The 18,154-nt window shown below is 41.9% G+C and overlaps 2 protein-coding genes across 3 annotated transcripts; both read right to left on the bottom strand.

Moving 5' to 3' along the window:
* On the bottom strand, positions 1-7,672 carry si:dkey-273o13.3 (hornerin). The gene is made up of 8 exons (XM_035627259.2): positions 7,562-7,672; positions 6,860-7,029; positions 3,469-6,754; positions 3,063-3,091; positions 2,668-2,829; positions 2,454-2,520; positions 2,133-2,237; positions 1-1,831 (listed from the first exon to the last, which is right to left on the bottom strand). Exons 2-8 carry the CDS (start codon positions 7,003-7,005, stop codon positions 986-988), a joined length of 4,641 nt encoding a protein of 1,546 aa, XP_035483152.2. The 5' UTR covers positions 7,006-7,029; positions 7,562-7,672; the 3' UTR covers positions 1-985.
* A 2,434-nt stretch (positions 7,673-10,106) lies between these two features.
* On the bottom strand, positions 10,107-14,896 carry zfpl1 (zinc finger protein-like 1). 2 transcript variants are annotated; one of them, XM_035626579.2, is made up of 8 exons: positions 14,703-14,896; positions 12,963-13,070; positions 12,752-12,863; positions 12,428-12,621; positions 12,150-12,228; positions 11,776-11,970; positions 11,542-11,665; positions 10,107-11,441 (listed from the first exon to the last, which is right to left on the bottom strand). In XM_035626579.2, exons 2-8 carry the CDS (start codon positions 13,062-13,064, stop codon positions 11,255-11,257), a joined length of 993 nt encoding a protein of 330 aa, XP_035482472.1. In that variant the 5' UTR covers positions 13,065-13,070; positions 14,703-14,896; the 3' UTR covers positions 10,107-11,254. The 2 variants fall into 2 exon arrangements, with proteins under 2 accessions (XP_035482472.1, XP_035482471.1); XM_035626578.2 differs by having other exon boundaries at positions 12,963-13,075; positions 14,703-14,895.
* Between the last annotated feature and the right edge of the window lie 3,258 nt (positions 14,897-18,154).

Raw genomic sequence — 18,154 nt, 5'->3', positions numbered from 1 at the left:
TCTCAATTACCACCTTTATTGGAAATAAAACAAATGTGGACAGGGTTTTGCTTTATTAGATTTTATATGGTAAGAGTTAGATAGGTTACATTGACATAAACCTGTAGGATTTGTTCATTTGCAAGCGTTTCTTTTTGGCAGATTAATTATTGTTAAGAGGAAGGAAATGTTTTTCACAAAGACAGGACAATACTTAAAATAAAGCAACGACATAGCTGTATTTGTATTATATGTAAATATATAATGTGTTAGATAGTAAATGCCTACGACTATGTTTTTTTTAACAGGGAAATTAATATACAGGACACAAATCTTTTAGGGTGTTTTCAAATTTTGCTCAACATTTGGAGTGTCAGCATCAAACAATGTTTTCAACAATGCATAATTGTAGCTATACAAGGAGTACGCAATATACAAATAAATAATGTTTCACCCAGCATAGATCAACAGACATGAAAGAAGAGGAAAATATTTGCCTATATATGGATCTATACAACAAAAATACATGTTTACATTTTAACACTAAATGACCAAATCTAAGCCACAAAAGGATGTTTCAAGGTACAGAAAAATATTGTTAATGTTATTTTATTCTATTTATATTATTATATTACATTATTACATTATTATCTGCCTCCAGTGCCTCTTACCAGATTGTTGGTCGGTTGTATTGATACAAACTTTTTTATAGGTTTGGTTAAAAGTGAGCATGTGTGATGAATTTATGTAATATGATTATTAATTTAAGTGTAGATTTTTACTGAGAAACAAAGGAGGGAGCCTGATGTGTTGTCAGAAAACTGTTAGTCAGAAAGAGGCTTTCAAAGTTAATCCAGTAAATCTAACAGTTTGTATTTCAAAGTTTCTTTGACCCACACGTAAATGAGTGAGCCACAGTGAAGTGGCGTGATCGAACTTTGGTAAATCAAAAAATCTGAATAAATTATGATTTCAGACACAGGACACAGTGCAGCTCATGTTGCTGTCACAGCTGTGTTCGCTCCCCTTTCAACACCTCATCCGGAATCCCTCCTGTCCAGCCGTGCACCTCCGCCCTGCCCTGACTCTTTCCTTCACTGGACTGGCGTTCACACATGAAGTGGCTGAGCATCTGCTCTGCTGACTGCAGGCAGGCCAGGCTGCGATCTGCTTCTGACGTCCTGCTTTCCACTGGCCTTGCAATCGCCGCCTCCCTGTCATTGTTTGTTCTCCAATGATGAATGATCTCATTATCCAAATCCTCCATCATTTCATCCCCAGGGTGGTGGAGGTCCATCATGGCCTCTGTGCCTCTTAGCTCTTTTTGCATGTGATGGCACGCCAGAGGAATTTCCTCCAGGCTAGTCGACCGGATCAGGATGGAGGAGCCGAGGTTGGGACTGATCCTGTACTGGCCCTCACCTGTCATGACCTCGGGCAGATTCGTGAAGCCAGAGGAGCAGGCTTTGGTTTGTGGAGCTGGAAAAATCTCACTGTGAATTGTAAACTGGAGATGAGGTATCTGCCGTAGTTGTGCAGAGTGTAATCTGACACTTTCCTGGCCGCCTGACTCACAGTCTTTGTCTAGGTCTCCGTCTTGGTGTCTCCATGCATGAATTCTATTCGATCCTGTCAGTATAAACCGCGGGATCTCTTCTCCAATCTCTGACCAATCAGATTCTTCCTCCTCTGGAACTGACCCCAGAGATTGTTCCTGCCCGCCGGCTTTAGCCATTCCATAGTTATGGCTGTCCATGAACTGAGCCGGAGGGGGAGTGATGGGGAGAACCACCTGATTAATGGCATCGTCTGACGGAAAATGGAGGTTGCCTGTGTGCAGGACTGATGGTGCCTATAGTAAGTACAGGTTACAAATGAGTTTATTGATTAAATAATACAAAGTCAAAGAATAAAGAAGCTATTTTTGTATGAATAGAAAAAAAAATGAAATGCATTAAACAATTTCACAGAGGCTTATCAATATTTCATTTGTATTACTTAGTCTGTCAGTTCTAGCCCACAGTGGCTAACAGAAATCAGAAGGAATACCAGAATATTTTACTGTCTGGTTTTTCAGATTTTCCTCCCCTTCATCTGAATGTGTTTGTGCAGTCAATGTCTGCCCAGAACTCAAAGAGGCGTAAAGATCTTACATTGAATGTTTCTACACTGTTGGCAAATTTTGCATCAGCGAGCTGCTCCGTCAGTGCCGAGATACGTCGGTTCAGCCTCTCACGTTCCCCTTCCATGCTCTGAGCCTGACAAAGAAAGTACAGGAAGTAGACAGATGATCTTTTCATAAGTATAGAACTTGAATGTATTGCAGTAGCCCCCTCCAAAAGAATTCAATAACTTTTAAACAACCTTAATAACTCAGTAGAAACGGGTCAAAACTTATTTCTATGTATTCATATTCACGTTTTGATCATTAAGGAATATATTTTGTAGCTTATGCCCAAAAAAGAAAATCTCACCACAGAGTTCAGTTTTTGCTGTAAAAGATTATTGGTCTGTTGAGTGGAGGAGCAGCTGTCGTGTAGTCTGAAATACAACACAGACAGAGAGAGAATTAAGTGCAGTAGTCAACAATATTGAAGTATATCACAGTGTAAATACAATATCTGTCATGGTATGAGATTAAGTAAACTTTGCGTATTATCATTCTTAATTGAAAACTGCATCATTTACCTTTTAAACCTGTCTGTGAGGCTGCCAAGCTCCATACGCGTCTTCTGAAGCTCTGCCTCCAAAAGCTTTTGGCTGCTCATGAACTCCTCTCCTAAAAACTCCATCCTTACTGCCGTCTTCACCAAACTCTGATGAAGACCTTCGTTCTTCTCCTGTAGTGTCCTATCAGGATCGATGCCCAAAAAGAAAAAGTGAGCCAATCTACCCAAGGTCTCGGTGCATTTATTTAATGAAACAAACCAACCTCTCTTGCAAAAGAGTTTCATTCCTTTGGGAATAGTCACATCCAAAGTAGTTTTGAGCCGACACCATAAGCACATTATCACAGTCATGGCTGTGTGCTTGGACTAGGACTTTTACCCGTTAATAAACCAACATAGTTTTATAATACTTACATAATTCGACCCAGCTCAGGTGCCTTTTCCTGGGTTAAAGAAAAACAAAATTACTTTGACAATTACATTCAAAAGTATTATTTATGATGCACAACAAATAAAGTGAAGAACAAGACTGAGAATAAAGCGCATTAATTTGCATTACCATTATTTGATTACCATTAGTTTGTGCATGCTAACTAATCTATTGTTCTGTAATAACTAATCCATTGTCCACAGTGACAGGCACACTGGTGCCCAAATCAATAGGCAAACAAATGAGTGGAACATTATTGAGTAACCTATTAATCAAGCATGTGAAACACAGGCAACTATTGATCCGCCAATAATTTCTTGATGAACATACAGTCACAGGGGATTTCATGAAAGACACAGTGGTTCATAGTGTTGAAAAATCATCCCATACTTTATGTAATGATGAGTCTGTGAAACTTGTCTGTTCCTCATTGTGGCTGGAGGGGCTCCGAGTGTTCCTGTGTGAGTCTGTGTGGCTGGTGAGAGACTCTGGCTTCCTGCGTGCAGGGGGACTATTAGCAGAAGGCCCCTTCAAAAGAGTATGGTGGTCATCATGGCCCCCGTGGTCAAGGTCATTGTTCTTGGAGTAGGGTTGGTTAATCTGGGAATCAGGGTGATGTCCTTGGTGATGGCTTGTATTGTAGTGATCTCCATGGTGATGCTGATGAGCGTCAATGTGGTGGTCTCCACATTGATGTTGATGAGATTCACTTTGGTGGTCTCCATGGTGATGCTGATGGGACTCAATGTGGTGGTCTCCATGTTGATGCTGATGGGACTCAATGTGGTGGTCTCCACGTTGATGCTGATGAGATTCTTTTTGCTGGTCTCCATGTTGATGCTGATGGCCTGGACGTGGGTGGTCTCCATGGTGATGCTGGTGGGATTCACTGTGGTGGTCTCCATGTTGATGCTGGTGGGATTCACTGTGGTGGTCTCCATGTTGATGCTGATGGGACTCAATGTGGTGGTCTCCATGTTGATGCTGATGGCCTAGACTGTGGTGGTCTCCATGGTGATGCTGGTGGGATTCACCGTGGTGGTCTCCATGTTGATGCTGGTGGGATTCACTGTGGTGGTCTCCATGGTGATGCTGGTGGGATTCACCGGGGTGGTCTCCATGTTGATGCTGATGGCCTGGACTGGGGTGGTCTCCATGATGGGATCCACCATGGTGTTTTCCATGGTAATGCTGGTCGGATTCACTGGGGTGGTCTCCATGTTGATGCTGATGGGACTCAATGTGGTGGTCTCCATGTTGATGCTGATGGCCTGGACTGTGGTGGTCTCCATGGTGATGCTGGTGGGATTCACCGGGGTGGTCTCCATGTTGATGCTGATGGGATTCACTGGGGTGGTCTCCATGTTGATGCTGATGGCCTGGATTGTGGTGGTCTCCATGGTGATGCTGGTGGGATTCACCGGGGTGGTCTCCATGTTGATGCTGATGGCCTGTACTGGGGTGGTCTCCATGATGGGATCCACCATGGTGGTTTCCATGGTGATGCTGGTGGGATTCACTGGGGTGGTCTCCATGTTGATGCTGATGGCCTGGATTGTGGTGGTCTCCATGGTGATGCTGGTGGGATTCACCGGGGTGGTCTCCATGTTGATGCTGATGGCCTGTACTGGGGTGGTCTCCATGATGGGATCCACCATGGTGGTTTCCATGTTGATGCTGGTGGGATTCACTGGGGTGGTCTTCATGTTGATGCTGATGGGCTGGACTGGGGTGGTCTCCATGATGCGATCCACCATGGTGGTTTCCATGGTGATGCTGGTGGGATTCACTGGGGTGGTCTCCATGTTGATGCTGATGGCCTGGACTGGGGTGGTCTCCATGATGCGATCCACCATGGTGGTTTCCATGGTGATGCTGACGCAATTCACTGTGGTGGTCTCCGTGGTGATGCTGATGGTCAGGACTGTGGTGATCTCCAGGGGGATGCTGATGGTCAGGACTGTGGTGGTCTCCGTGGTGATGGTGATGGTGATTGCCAGAGCTGTGATGCTGAGTAAGGTCATGATGCTCTCCATGGTGATGGTGATGTGTTGGACTGTGGTGGTCTCTATGGTGATACAGATGTTTATGATGATCTTCATGGTCACTAGATAGGCTGTGGTGTCTGTGGTGATGTGGTATAGTTAGACGTTCAGTTTTTTGATGGTTGCTACGGTGTTGGTGACCTGAATAGTGCTCTCCATGATGATGTGCTGGCCTGCGTTGACCTTCATGGTGATGAGCATGGCCATGGTGGTCCCCATGTTGATGGTGATTAGCATGGCCATGATGGTCTCCATGGTGATGATGACGATGAGTTGTACTGTGGTGCTGTCCATGGTGGTGAGTGGGGCTGTAGCAGTCTCCATGATGATGGTCGTCATAGTGATGGGGATGGGATGGACTGTGGTGGCCTCTGTGATGCTGAAAAGTGTTGTGGTGGTCACCATGGTGATAAGTGGGGCTATGGTGATCTCCATGATGATGGTGGTGTCCATGGTGTTGTTGATGACTTGAGTTGTTGTGGTCTCTGTGGTGATGCTGATGACTTGGGCTGTTGCAGTCTTCAAGGTGATGAGGATGGTGACTAGAAGTGTGATCTCCTTGGTGACGGTGGCGCTTAAAGGAAGGTGAACGTGTGCAACGCTGAGGAATTTCAGACCGTGAGTGAGGTCCTGTAAAACAGCTTATATCAGTGCAGCTTCGGGGCCTGTGATTCATGTGATCAGGTGAGTCTGCAGAATGTTGACTGTGGTCATGTTGGAATGATTTTGAATTAGAGAGTCGAGTAGAGTGCTTACTGGTATAGGAGTACTTGCTCGAGCTAAGTGAGTCAGCACTGGCGGGCCTACTCCTCTGCTGTCTGTGTTTCTCAGTGCTGCTGTCAATCTTACTGGCTCTAACAGAGGCCTGCCGTGGACTGCAGGGTCTTGGAGCATCTGTAACTCCAAGAGTGGTGAGTCTCATCGGGCTGAGCACCTGTCGGGTAATCTCATTAAGAAAGGCGGAGAACTTCATTTTTTCCTTCATTAAATTCTTCCTGGCTTCACTTTTTCGAGTTTCTTGTTCAAGTTCATCCTCATTTTCATGGCCTTCTCTGTCTTTGGGTCTAGTGAGAGCCTCCATTGATTTGGATTTGCGGAAACTTCCATCATTTCCAGAGCCTCTCGTAATCTTCTGTGTTTTCTTCTTCGGGGCACTCTGGGTAGGGCTTATGTGGGATGACTTGCCTTTCTCCTGTTTCTGTTTGGCAGAGGGCCTGTCCATATAACCTCTTTTTTCTATCAAAGGGGCTGTGTCATCTCCTTCATCAAAGTACTTGTGTTTCCCTGAAATGTCAGTACAGGACTGTGAATGCTGAGGCTTCTTAAGTGGATATCTATCCCCACGCTCACTGCTGGCCTCAGAGGACAGGCTAGAAGAAGAGGCAGAAGACGAGGAAGAGAAGGACGATGAGGAGGAGGAGGAGGAAGGGGAGGATGATGTTAATGAAGAAGAGGAGGAGTGTGAAGAGGAACCGGTTGAGGAGCTCAAGGAGGTTTCAGAACGAGAAACATGGCGATGATTTTGCTTGTGACGGTTATGGTGAGATTGACGAGTCTTGTCATTATCACAGTGACGACGAAGGTCGGGTTGGTGATCACTTAAAATGCTGTCCTCTGCTGTTGAATGGGTGCTATTTCAGAAAGATAACACAGGTGTTAAGGTCACACTGGATACTCTAATATTAATGTATTAGAGAACGGTTATGTAATTATAATAGAAAAACTGTCAGACTTACTCTTGGCTACAACTGTCATCTGACTGATGCCTTTGCTGGTAGTGGTGCTGGTGGTGTCCTTGATTTTGGTGATGGTGTTTCGATTGTTGAGATTTAGAGTTTGCGGTCTTTCCTCGCTTGTGGTCTTTTTCTTGACGGTCACACATTTCAGATTTATGAACTCTGTTGTCCTAAAAGAAATATTTGTCCATCAGCTGAGAGTCGTCCTCAGAAACAGGCACAACATTGATCCCAGGGGAAATATTTTCCTTCCTTACAACTTTGTCCCATAATTCTCACCATCATGCTCCTTACACAATTTCTCCAAAAACGCTTTATTTATCATCAAAATTTTTATTGGAACTTTTATCATTATGAATTGAAAAATAACATGATAATGATAGAAATGTCATTACATAATACATGACTGGTAATTATATTTTCACACATGGTTGCTGTACTATCAGTTTTATGTGCATCATTTTTTGACCTGTTCTGTATATATGACAAAAAAGATATTATCTTTTAAATTAAAAAAGGGAAAAAAGCAAAACTAGACTTCTGCAAAATACAGCTTTGTACAATACAAGCAACACTATGAAACATTGAATTACAAAAAACATTTGTTATAATTCTAACGCTGCTTAGTTCTAGTTCACAGAGTCACATTATTTCTATTATTTGTCTTGACATTATCTAAATAAAGCCAACATCTGTACTCACGTTCTCAAGAAGCGTCCGGGAATGACACGGGCACAGATGCTCATTGATGCCTCGTATCAGAAGCACAGCGATTCTCTGTCAGTGATGATCACCTACTGTAACAGAACTGGGAGGCACATTCACCCTCACATTCACACATCAATATATATATACTCCTGTTCCGTCCAATGACAGAGGGGCCAGCTGTCGCACGCAACGGCTTTGGACTGCATTGACGCTATTGCAGACTGTCCTGCATATGATAGATTATGCATCCATTTGAAGGTTAACAACACGAATGACTAAAATTCTGTCCTGTACATACATAAATTCAAATACTACAAAGAGATGATCAGTACATAATGTACATGTGTATAATGTAAAGTTCTCCCTGTTGCTTTCATAATTTACACATTATAAATAAAAAAAGCTTTCTTTTCTAGGAACTTTGAATAACGTGCAAATCATCATGATTTAAGTTTATGATCTGACTAACTGCAACATGACGTAAGAAGTTAATTCTACAAAACTTGAGGAAATGCTATTGTGTGTGCGGGTATCAAATGTCACCCACAACTTGTGTTGCAGGTGTTTTTTAGGATTTTAGAACATTCACAAACACTCTCAGTTCTCTGAAAATATTGCTGCTTGCTTTGTGAATTTAAAAATATTCCTGTGTTAATGCTGAGCTAAGAACCACACTACTTTGATGTAAAGAGGCACAAAATAATAAAAAGAAAAAGATGTCAAATGTTCGGCTCCAGGGGAATTCTGTGTGATTGTCATCATGAGTGTACAGCAGAGGTACAGGAAATACTGTGCCGCTCACAGTATGAACAATAACTGTGAAGTGGCACGTTATTGATCAGGATGTCCCTATTATGTCAGTGCAATGGGCAATCTAATAACTCAGAGCTGCTGAGAAATAATTGAACTCCAATAGAGTGACAAAGGCAATTAGAATCCATAAGACACTGTGATGTTATGATAAACCACTCATGACAGATATTTTCTTGGCCAAGTACAGTATCAGATGACACAAGGGATTGTGGCGTACACAAGTGTCAAGGCTGTCCTCCTCATTGTAAATTGGCATCGTGTATAAAATTCATTGCCCCAGGCAGCTTTCCCTGCATCAATGTAATGTGACTCAGGTCCTCTGACGAATCAATGAAAACCTCCGCCGCTGTAACCGGCAGCCAGACACAATGGAAAGTTAGAACAGGCAACAAACGCTCACATGCAACCACGTGATGTACTGGTGAGCATTTGCGGATATCTGCAATTGACAGCGGGTTGTTACGAGGGTTCCCAAGGACAGCATGTGGCAGAGTTACATCACACAATATAATCATAGGCCCAGTGATGAATGCAGAAGCGTCCATACTGGCACACTACCATTACAGTATGGAATTATCTGCTAATGAAAGGATTTTTCATAATCAGACTAATTGTTACGGCTTTCATTAAAAGTACTAACAATTTGCGAGAAGGAAATGGGACCTCCGTGTGTGCCTGAACTTGTTAACTACAGCTCTGTGTCAGGTGACAAAACATTAGTCTCTGAGTCTTTGACCTCTGTTGATGACCACAAAAGCACATACATCAAATATGATAAAGTATGTTGTAATGACGAGATTTTTTGATCAAATTAGCGTGCAGTCATCCCCTTCTGTAGTCCATCATACTTCAAGTGTAGTAAATGGTTTAAGGTTGGATAATGTGATTAATCTTACAGATCAGAGATCAATATGCCAACATTCATAGTAATACTGTTACAAAATGATAAGAAAAAGAAAAATATATACATGACACTCATCTACAAAAAAGATTGTTTTTCTGAAGAGCAAAACCCATGCATGTTGTGTATTATGCAAAAATGTAATATGTCCAATAGGCTCCTAACCTTAAATGATACCTGAATTTAATATCATGAGTATTTTTTTTAAACAGAAGAGTATATTTTGTTGTGTATATTGCGGTGTGTAATGTCACTGGTAGCTGCAGCCCTTCAAAGGGGGGATTGTTCTGCAGACAGCCCGTCCACAGTCATGACCCTGTTCTCTGTCTGGTCACCAAGCTCACTGACTTCACAGGACTTGAGGTCCTGAGCCGGATGCACCACCAGGGGGAGTGATACGCTAAAATATTTGTGGAGTAAAGTCACGGCTGAGCAACAGACATCCGCAGCGTGTTATCTGGGGGACAGGTCTGACTGGTCCTTTTTCAGTCGGAATAAAAGTTCACCGTGTTCAGCTCAAGGCTGGAGAATCTAATAAGCAGCTGCTCCTTAAAAAAGAACTGGACATGAGAAATTGTTCTTTTTGAGTCTCTTCTTCACCATTTGTGCAGGAGTTGTTTGTAGGTTATCAGAGATAATGAGTCATTAGAAACGTCAAAATCTCATGATGATGAAGCCTGTTATTCACAATGTTAGCACAGAGACCGAGGCAGCCACCAGTCACACACAGACAAAAAAAAAAACCAGACGCTGAATACTCTCTTCAAAGCATGAAGGTGAAACCTTTGCTGTTATGTCACCAGGTGAAATCCAGTACAAACTGCATTATCTTTGAAAGTAAATGTTTATTATGGAAGTCAAAGATTTGCCATTGTGAAATCCTGTTAGAGTAAATGAGTGGTTGATGGCCATTAATCCCCCTAGTTCTTTGTTATTTTTAAACATTATTCATAAATAAAACCTTTTTTTTTTCCTTTGAAAAGGAGTGTAACATTTTACTGTGAAAGCCTCCATATGCTACGTACAACCAGCAGCTGCTTTAAAAAAAAAAGAAATGAGGAAATGAATAACAGATTGGATATTTTTTTATGTTTTATAACTTATTAATTCTCATTGAATAAGCACATTACATTCCCATCCTGACAATCCTTCACTCTTGATTTTGCCTAAACACCACATTATATGATGGTCACAACCCATAGACTCTGTGAATAATTGAAATACTTATGCGCTGTAGCATTCCCATTTAATAGACAGTCAAAAAAAAACATCAAGGAAATGTACATACAGAATGTATGGCAAATCTAAAAGCAATGCACTCTCAGAATCTCAGCAATAATGCAGACACCCATAAATAGTTATGTTAATCGCGTGGGGGGGGGTTTGATTCCCTTTCTGAGGACCACCTTTTCTCTAAAGGAGAAATGCACAAGGCCAATCAATTCATATCAGCATGTGGAATCAGTTTATAACCGTGTAAACGTTACTCAACGTTTCGTAGCTGAATATATACATTCTGACATTTCAACCAGCAAAGGATGTTCTTTCAACATCAACAGTGTTCATTTAGTTTCTACTGAACTTAAAAAATTCAACTTAAAAAAGGTCAGTGACAAATGTTAGCTGGAATTCGAAATATAAATACTCTTTGTCAATAGCTATTCAAAGCAACAATTACTGGACCTACTGACTACTGTATATGCTACAGGTCTCTGGTCAACATTTACATTTTCAGGTTGCTTTGCTAGGATCACATAAACCTCCTGAATGTTGTGAGATATTTTCATGGTCTGGTGGGCACGTGGCATGTTTCTAATGCCTGGTGTAAATGAATGGAGCCAGAGATCCACTCTAAAGAGGTGCAACATCTCTTTACCGTTCAAGTTGGGTGAACAGCTCTCTCTATTGGGCTCACCGTGTATTGGAAAGTCCCAAGGTAACACAGAAGTAAAAGAAGGAATCAATGCCTGTCATCAGTTTTTCCCCACACGAATATGGGGGTTGAGGAGAGGATCTAAATTTGGGTCTGAGCCAGCCGAGGCACGTCCGAGTTTAGCCATGATGATTATCAACGTAAAAAATCCAAGAACTCCGACCAGGAGAAGCATGAAGACCCGCTGCTTCCAGGACAGAGATGTCCGCTTTCCACCTGTGCGGTTCCTGGAAAGATTAATACATTTAAAAAATAAATCTGGGATCACAGAACAATTTCACAACAGTTTATTCCTTGTGTCAGACAGCAATAATTCATAATACTTACTTGAGAATTTGAGCAAACCAACTTAATGTTGGTCGTCGCCGGTATTTGTCGTCATCAAAGTCGATCTGCGTGACAGAGCTGTGACCAGTTTCCCGTGTGTCGTAGAGCTTTCTTGGGGATGAAGCTGGACAATAACAACAACAAAATAAATTAATAAAATGAAACTGACCTTATATTTTCTTTTGAATGTTTTAAACAACATTAGGGAATAAAAATGGCTTTTCATTGCGTTACCTTTGTGTATTGTTATTGTGTCACAGGGGGTGGCAGTAGTGAAGTTGACCACATCATGATCCTGCAAATTTGGATCCCCGTTTTTATGAGGACCTCCGAGGTCTTCCTGTGCTGGAGGGGGTAAGACTCTGTTTGGTGGTGGACCGAGGCTGGTGTTGTAGGAGTGGCTGGGGTATATGTTACTTTGTTCTTGTGCTGTAGAAACAAAGATAGAAGTTAAATATTTCATCATGTTGTTCAGTAACAGATGACAGCTGTTATTCCAGTACATCGGCCGGTATGTTGACTTTACTATAAACTCAACCTTTTAAATAATGCTGTGTGAGGCTACAAAACAGTCAAAAAAATATGCACAGGTTGAAATTAGGCCTCACCATCAAATGTTGACCAGTCAGTGTAATCGGTGACATCATTAGCTGTGGTCTCCTCAACGGCACCAATGGGCTCTTCAATCTGTCAGTCAGAGATCACATTTTTAATCATTGCTTGAACATTAATGTTCTTAATTTGCTTTCAAAATACCATTAGAGAATACTACTGTCTACTTTCTACTATTAAGGTATTTTTTCTGTGTTTTTTCTTCTTCTTCAGGAAGACCGTCTAATGGTTGTAAGATCACCACACAAGGGATTTAACTACAACAGGCCCTTACCAGCGGCAGACCCAGACCAGCTCTAGCCCAGTTGACAGATGACAGTTGTTCTTTCAGCATATCGGCAATGGGGCTGGCCAGGTTAGAGGGGGGAAACACTGGACCCTGGCAGGTGGGACACTGGTATCCCGCTGGAGCCGTGTGGAGCGGCAACCGAGATGCCAAGTTATTAAGACAGGACCAGTGGAACACATCTGTGGACAGCAAGAACAATTTCACGTTACCGAAAACCATTTACCTCCGTTAAAGACAGGAGGATTTGCTAGACAGAGGTGGAAGTGTTTTTCCATGAGTTTGAAATAAACAAAAACTTGATGATCTCACCGTAGCAGACCAGTCTGACGGTGTCTTGAGCAGTCAGTGGAATATTACACAGAGTACAGTTGGGGTTGTAATCGCTGTCCTGAAGCCATTGCAGGTACGACTGCACGATGCACTGAAGGGCAGCAGGTGGAGACAGAATTTAAATTGTGATCACAATAAGTTACGAGTTTTGCACAAACGCACATCGTGTGATACTCGTTCACCCACTGACCTTGTTGTGGTTGGAGACGAGGCAATGCTCACAAACATTGACGCGATGTTCGAAGCAGAATAAGTTGGTCACCTTTCTTTTTGGGCACTTGCAGAGACCCATAGCCACCTGTGCTGTTTGGATGGGAAACAAAATGACTGGAGGTTTGTAATGAATGTATACAACAACAATACATGTCGTTCCATATATTAAGAGACTGTCCTCCTGTTTAGTGAGCAGAAGCTAGAAAATAGAAGATTTTTTTTCATTGAAAGCAAAAGCATCTTAGTACATTTATCTTGAGGCCGACACTTTTGCATACAGACTTGAGCAACATAATCGAGGCGAATCTCTCTCTCTTAGTTTTTTTTCCCCTTGACAGCCTCACACACTGGCTGGTTGGTTTATTTGACAACTTCAGGTGCAAAAAGATTCTTCACTTTGATAATACAGTAAATAAAAATGCCAAAATGCATGGCTGCATCATGGTGATGCCGAACCTTGCTTTGTCGGTTATTTAATTTGCTGCTTTAGCCAAATACAGTCATTATTGTCTGAACATTTTATCCTTAAACAGTTTCTTGATTGATTTTTCTAAAGAATCTTGATATTATGCAATAATTTTTTATACTGTGAGGTTGTTGTTTTTTAGCCATGTTCTTACCAACTCATACGTTTTGGACATAGTGATAGAATATATATGTGTGATTTAATATTTATGTAGCATTTAGGCTTATAATACCTCCCAACCAGCAAGCAATATTGGGCTGGATGCACACTTTTGAATGACAGGGCATATTGTTGTGAACTATCGGCAGGTAAAGTTCGGCACACATGAGATTACTGACTTTTTTTTCGATCATGCTATATTTTTGCCTCTAAAAATAAAACGTGGGTTTATGGTGCAACATTTGCTCTTTAAAATATTTTAACAGGAAATTGTTTTTCTCTTTAGATTGTGCAATCCCATGTGAGAGGTTTGCAGGTTTTTTATTTTTTATTAAATCAGCCTCATTGAGATTAAAAATCTCTTTTTCAAGAGAGGCCCGAGAACAATTCACATTTACAGCAACAAAAGACGACACAAATTACAGACAGCAAGAGGAGACAACAGACAAACAATACAAGAAGGGGAAACTAAAGGCAGTGGGAAGATTCAGTGAAGTGTTCTAAGACTACTACTAATAATAATAATAACTGGTCGAATTCTCCAAGTGAAATGAGACTGTTCAGACTGAAGTGGGTTTGTAATTCATTCCATATGAAATTGTAGATCTATGAATCCAATGTCTCAAACCATTTACATACCTGATTGTTCATCATATCTACCCTGGGTGTGATAGTAATATGTATTCATGCTGTAGTGGAGCTGCAGTTTTCAAAGTGAAACCATCGCCAGATTATGGACATCAACTATCTGGTTAACACGCCATGATTTAATTTGATCATTGATTGTTCATCGATGGCACCCATTGACTGACGACGTGACTTTGTATCTCTTCAACTGCACCTAACGTGCGGTTGAGGCGAACTTAACACGAGCTACACATTTTCGAGAGGTTCACGAGACTTTCTAAAAAACGCCTCTTGTAGGAACAAACACCTCCCGACAGCCTCGTCCTCCCAACGTTCACCTGCGCTGACATTAGCCTGCTAGCTTAGCTGGGAGTTACCAGGTGAGGTGACGTTAGCGGGCTAACCTAGCTAGCAGCTGGAGTTGAGGAAGTCCCGCGCGACAATGGTGATGTAGCTCCGTGTTACCTGTCACGCAGACTTCACTCGAGTCCTGGTCGTTCCGGACGCTGTGCGGCGGTCATGTACGCTCCCCGGTCGGGTCCCCAAGCAAGGCAGCTCCCACAAGCTGTCATCGGTAGAGTTCACTGGCAGCTAGCTGGGTTCCTTCCTCTCGCTGTGTTTATGTGCCACGTCTCTTCCGCGTCGTGTCTCTCTGTGACAGACCGGAAATCCCGCAGTCTGCCACCTGCTGGGCCGGAGGAGTCTGTGTTCGTCTTCTTTGCGTTTTATTGGTGGGTGGCAAACACGCGTAGTGAGCGCAATACCGCCACCCACTGGACTGGAGTGGGAAACGGTGGCGTGGCAGGAAGAAAATGGGGGAAAATTCCAAAATGCAATGTTGTGTTTTGCATTATTTGCTGCTGAAATAATGGTCTTATTTCTTCACTGGTAGTAAGATTTTTTTACATTGACTATGTATAGCATGCTCCAGAGTGTGGACATGTTAGGCGCACATGTGTCGTGCATGGGAATGCCTTCGCTCCTAGGGAAGTAGATTCTAGCGTACAGGTAATGGCGCAGATATACCACATGCTAAGAGAAAGTAATATGTTCTGGGTGATGGATGACTGTCTGCTGAAGACTAGTTTCAACCTTGTTTGGTTTAGTCTAAATTTGTGTGTGCTCACGGTGAGGTATATAAACTCCTTTTTTGCTCTGTTCATGATCGAAACCTCCTTGCAGCATGCAGAGGGTCTCGATCCAGGCCTGCAATAAACGGTGTCTGAACTGCAAACCATCTGATCAAAGTGTCTGAATTCAATCTTCCTCCTGAAGACGAAACTCGTCTATCCTCTCAAGAATCAACTCTGACTATCATTCACCATACGTGTTGTAATCTGTCCGTACATGTTTCACAGTTTCCATCTCAACACATCACATAATTCAGTAGCATGTCCTGTATGTCCGATTCTCAGGCGGGTAACAACCATTTCTTGCTTTAGGCTACTGCCGCACCAACGTCTGCACGTTTTTGAATCCTACATAGAAGTTTTTCTGTGCAAATACCCCTACCTTATTCTGTGCATATGATGTTCTTTTTTTCCCAAATGAAGGAGATGTCCAATGCCCTGTTTAGTAGTCTTGGCAACGCATGTGATGGCAATTTGTTGTATGAAAGAGTTATGTCAACTCTGGTCTTTCTGTAAGTTTAATTCACATCTAATTCCCATTCAAGGACATGAGATGTGAGAATGAGCACGGGAAAATGAAATCAATTTTTTGTTTTATACCTATTGTTCTAGCCAAAACTAGTCTAGTCTGGTCCTCACCTAGAGATATTGAGGAGGCGCTGGGAAACGTCTGCATTCTTACTTTTCACACTAAGAAGTGAAAGACAGGTTTTCCTGCCAAATTCATATTATCTAAAAAATGTCTATCATTCACATGCAACATTTCACTTCCAATTTAATCCCTGCATGACGACTTTCCAGACTTAAGTGCTTGAAAGTGCTGAGAAGCCACCAGAGGCGATTATGACACTGGCGTTGGTCGATACATGTTTGTAATGTGGTTCACTTTGCTACCAATTTATGTTTCTCTTTAAGTTGTTGCTGTACACTTGTGTGAATGGGTGGCATAATGAATTTTCAAGGAGGTGTGCTGCCGGTTGAATAGTGGGGCTTAATGTAAGATTTCATACAGTTTGTGCCGTCACTTCCCATCCACTGAAAACTGCAGAACCTGGACCTATTATCCTCCCAACAACCCTGTAAAGTCATGCCCTTGTGGAGTATAATCTACTGCGTTCTCACAGATTAACCCACATGCCAACATAATCTTATCCCTCTTATTTCATGGAGACATTTCCAACCTTTTCAATCTGCTTTGCAGATACTGGTATTGTTGAAATGCTCTACTACAAATATGGAGAGCCTGCCTGATGGCCTGTTCTATATTATGGTGTTTGTGTTTGTGTTCATGTCAACTCCTTTTTTTATAAACCGCAGACCAAAATAACTCTGTCATGATGTATGGTTTAAAAAATATACTTGCTGCCTTTCAGATGGAAATGTAATGATGCAACAGTAAGAAAATGAAGAAGAAAAAAAACCAAATAATATGCAACGTGAAGAATAGAAAAAATAAAATATAGACTTATACTTTTACTACTTTTTATCTATGTGCAATCATGCTGAATTAAGTGCCGAGGCCTCAAATTGGTGAAAATGTCAAGTGTAACAGATCATTTCTTTCCTTCCAAAACAGCAGCAACAAAAAATGACAAACGAAAAAGAAAAAAACCTCCTTGCTCTATTGGGCCACTGCCTTTTTGTGTCAGATTGCAGTTTGCTTGTTTATTCAGCAGATGGTGCACAAACTGACAAGCCATGAGCATGTTATTACCTAAAAAACAACAAGTTCTGCGTTCGCATGCAGATAATGATAATAAACTTGCGATAGCAGAAGAGATCCCAAAATGTCATCATAGATTATTGATCTTCTATCTGCATGTGTGGATCTTTATATATTTATCAATGAACGCAGGGGTCATATGAGCCTAAGCATTTGAATTACTGAAATGACTTTAATGGAAAATTGTAGAAGACGGAGGAGAACACATGTTATATAGTGGAGTAGCTTTTCTCGCACTTAAAATTTGCAGATCACTGGGATGATTTGATTGCAGCAAAATGGGTTTCTCCATTTGATCGGATGGTGTCGCGTTGATGAGCAACATTTGAAGTTGGTCTCGAGGAGAGTGTCATAAATGTAAGTGGGAGAGAGAAGGAGACAGTAAGGGACTGTGAAAGACTGCCATAAAAACCCCACCATCCTTGACAGACATCAACATGGTTACAATCATTCTCTCCTTTAAAGTTGGAACTTCACAGCTATGATAGTATGTCAGAATCCAGCCGTGCAGAAAAGCATTATTTTTTAAATGCATATTAGTGACATCAGTGTTTGCCTGATGCTGCCTCTGCATGCATAACAATGACTCTTTGTCTTTACAGTGTGCACGTCTGCTTGTGTGTGTAAATGGCCGTGAATGTATCTGAGAATGAGGGTACAATTTGTTTTCCCCCCCTTCACACTTCACTGCACATGTGAATTGCCTGTGGTGGGGAAGCGAGCGAATCAAAAATGAAAAGAAGAGGCACCTACAGTCCAAAGTGCAAAGGCAGGAGGCGGAGATGTGCGGTACATTTGTAAAGTCTTACGCAATGAAAGTGTCAAATCCTCCCTCAATTCCTCAATTTAACATCAGGTAGATTGTAGAAGCGGAGCAATTCAGTCTCATCCACCGTTATTATGATAAATTACAGGGAATGGGCAGTTTTTTTAAAACAACTTTGGATGCATGAGGGATCATTTTACACCCAGTGGCATATTGTTTAATTCTTTGAAGACAAATATGAATATGAGACTAAATGGCTTTGTGCAAATGAGCATGAGCTTGTCGTGTCCTCGGCTAT

Source organism: Scophthalmus maximus, chromosome 2, assembly GCF_022379125.1.
Source record: "Scophthalmus maximus strain ysfricsl-2021 chromosome 2, ASM2237912v1, whole genome shotgun sequence".
Lineage (NCBI taxonomy): Eukaryota > Metazoa > Chordata > Actinopteri > Pleuronectiformes > Scophthalmidae > Scophthalmus > Scophthalmus maximus.
The sequence above is the reverse complement of the archived record's forward strand: the minus strand, read 5'-3'. Positions and strand labels throughout refer to the sequence as shown.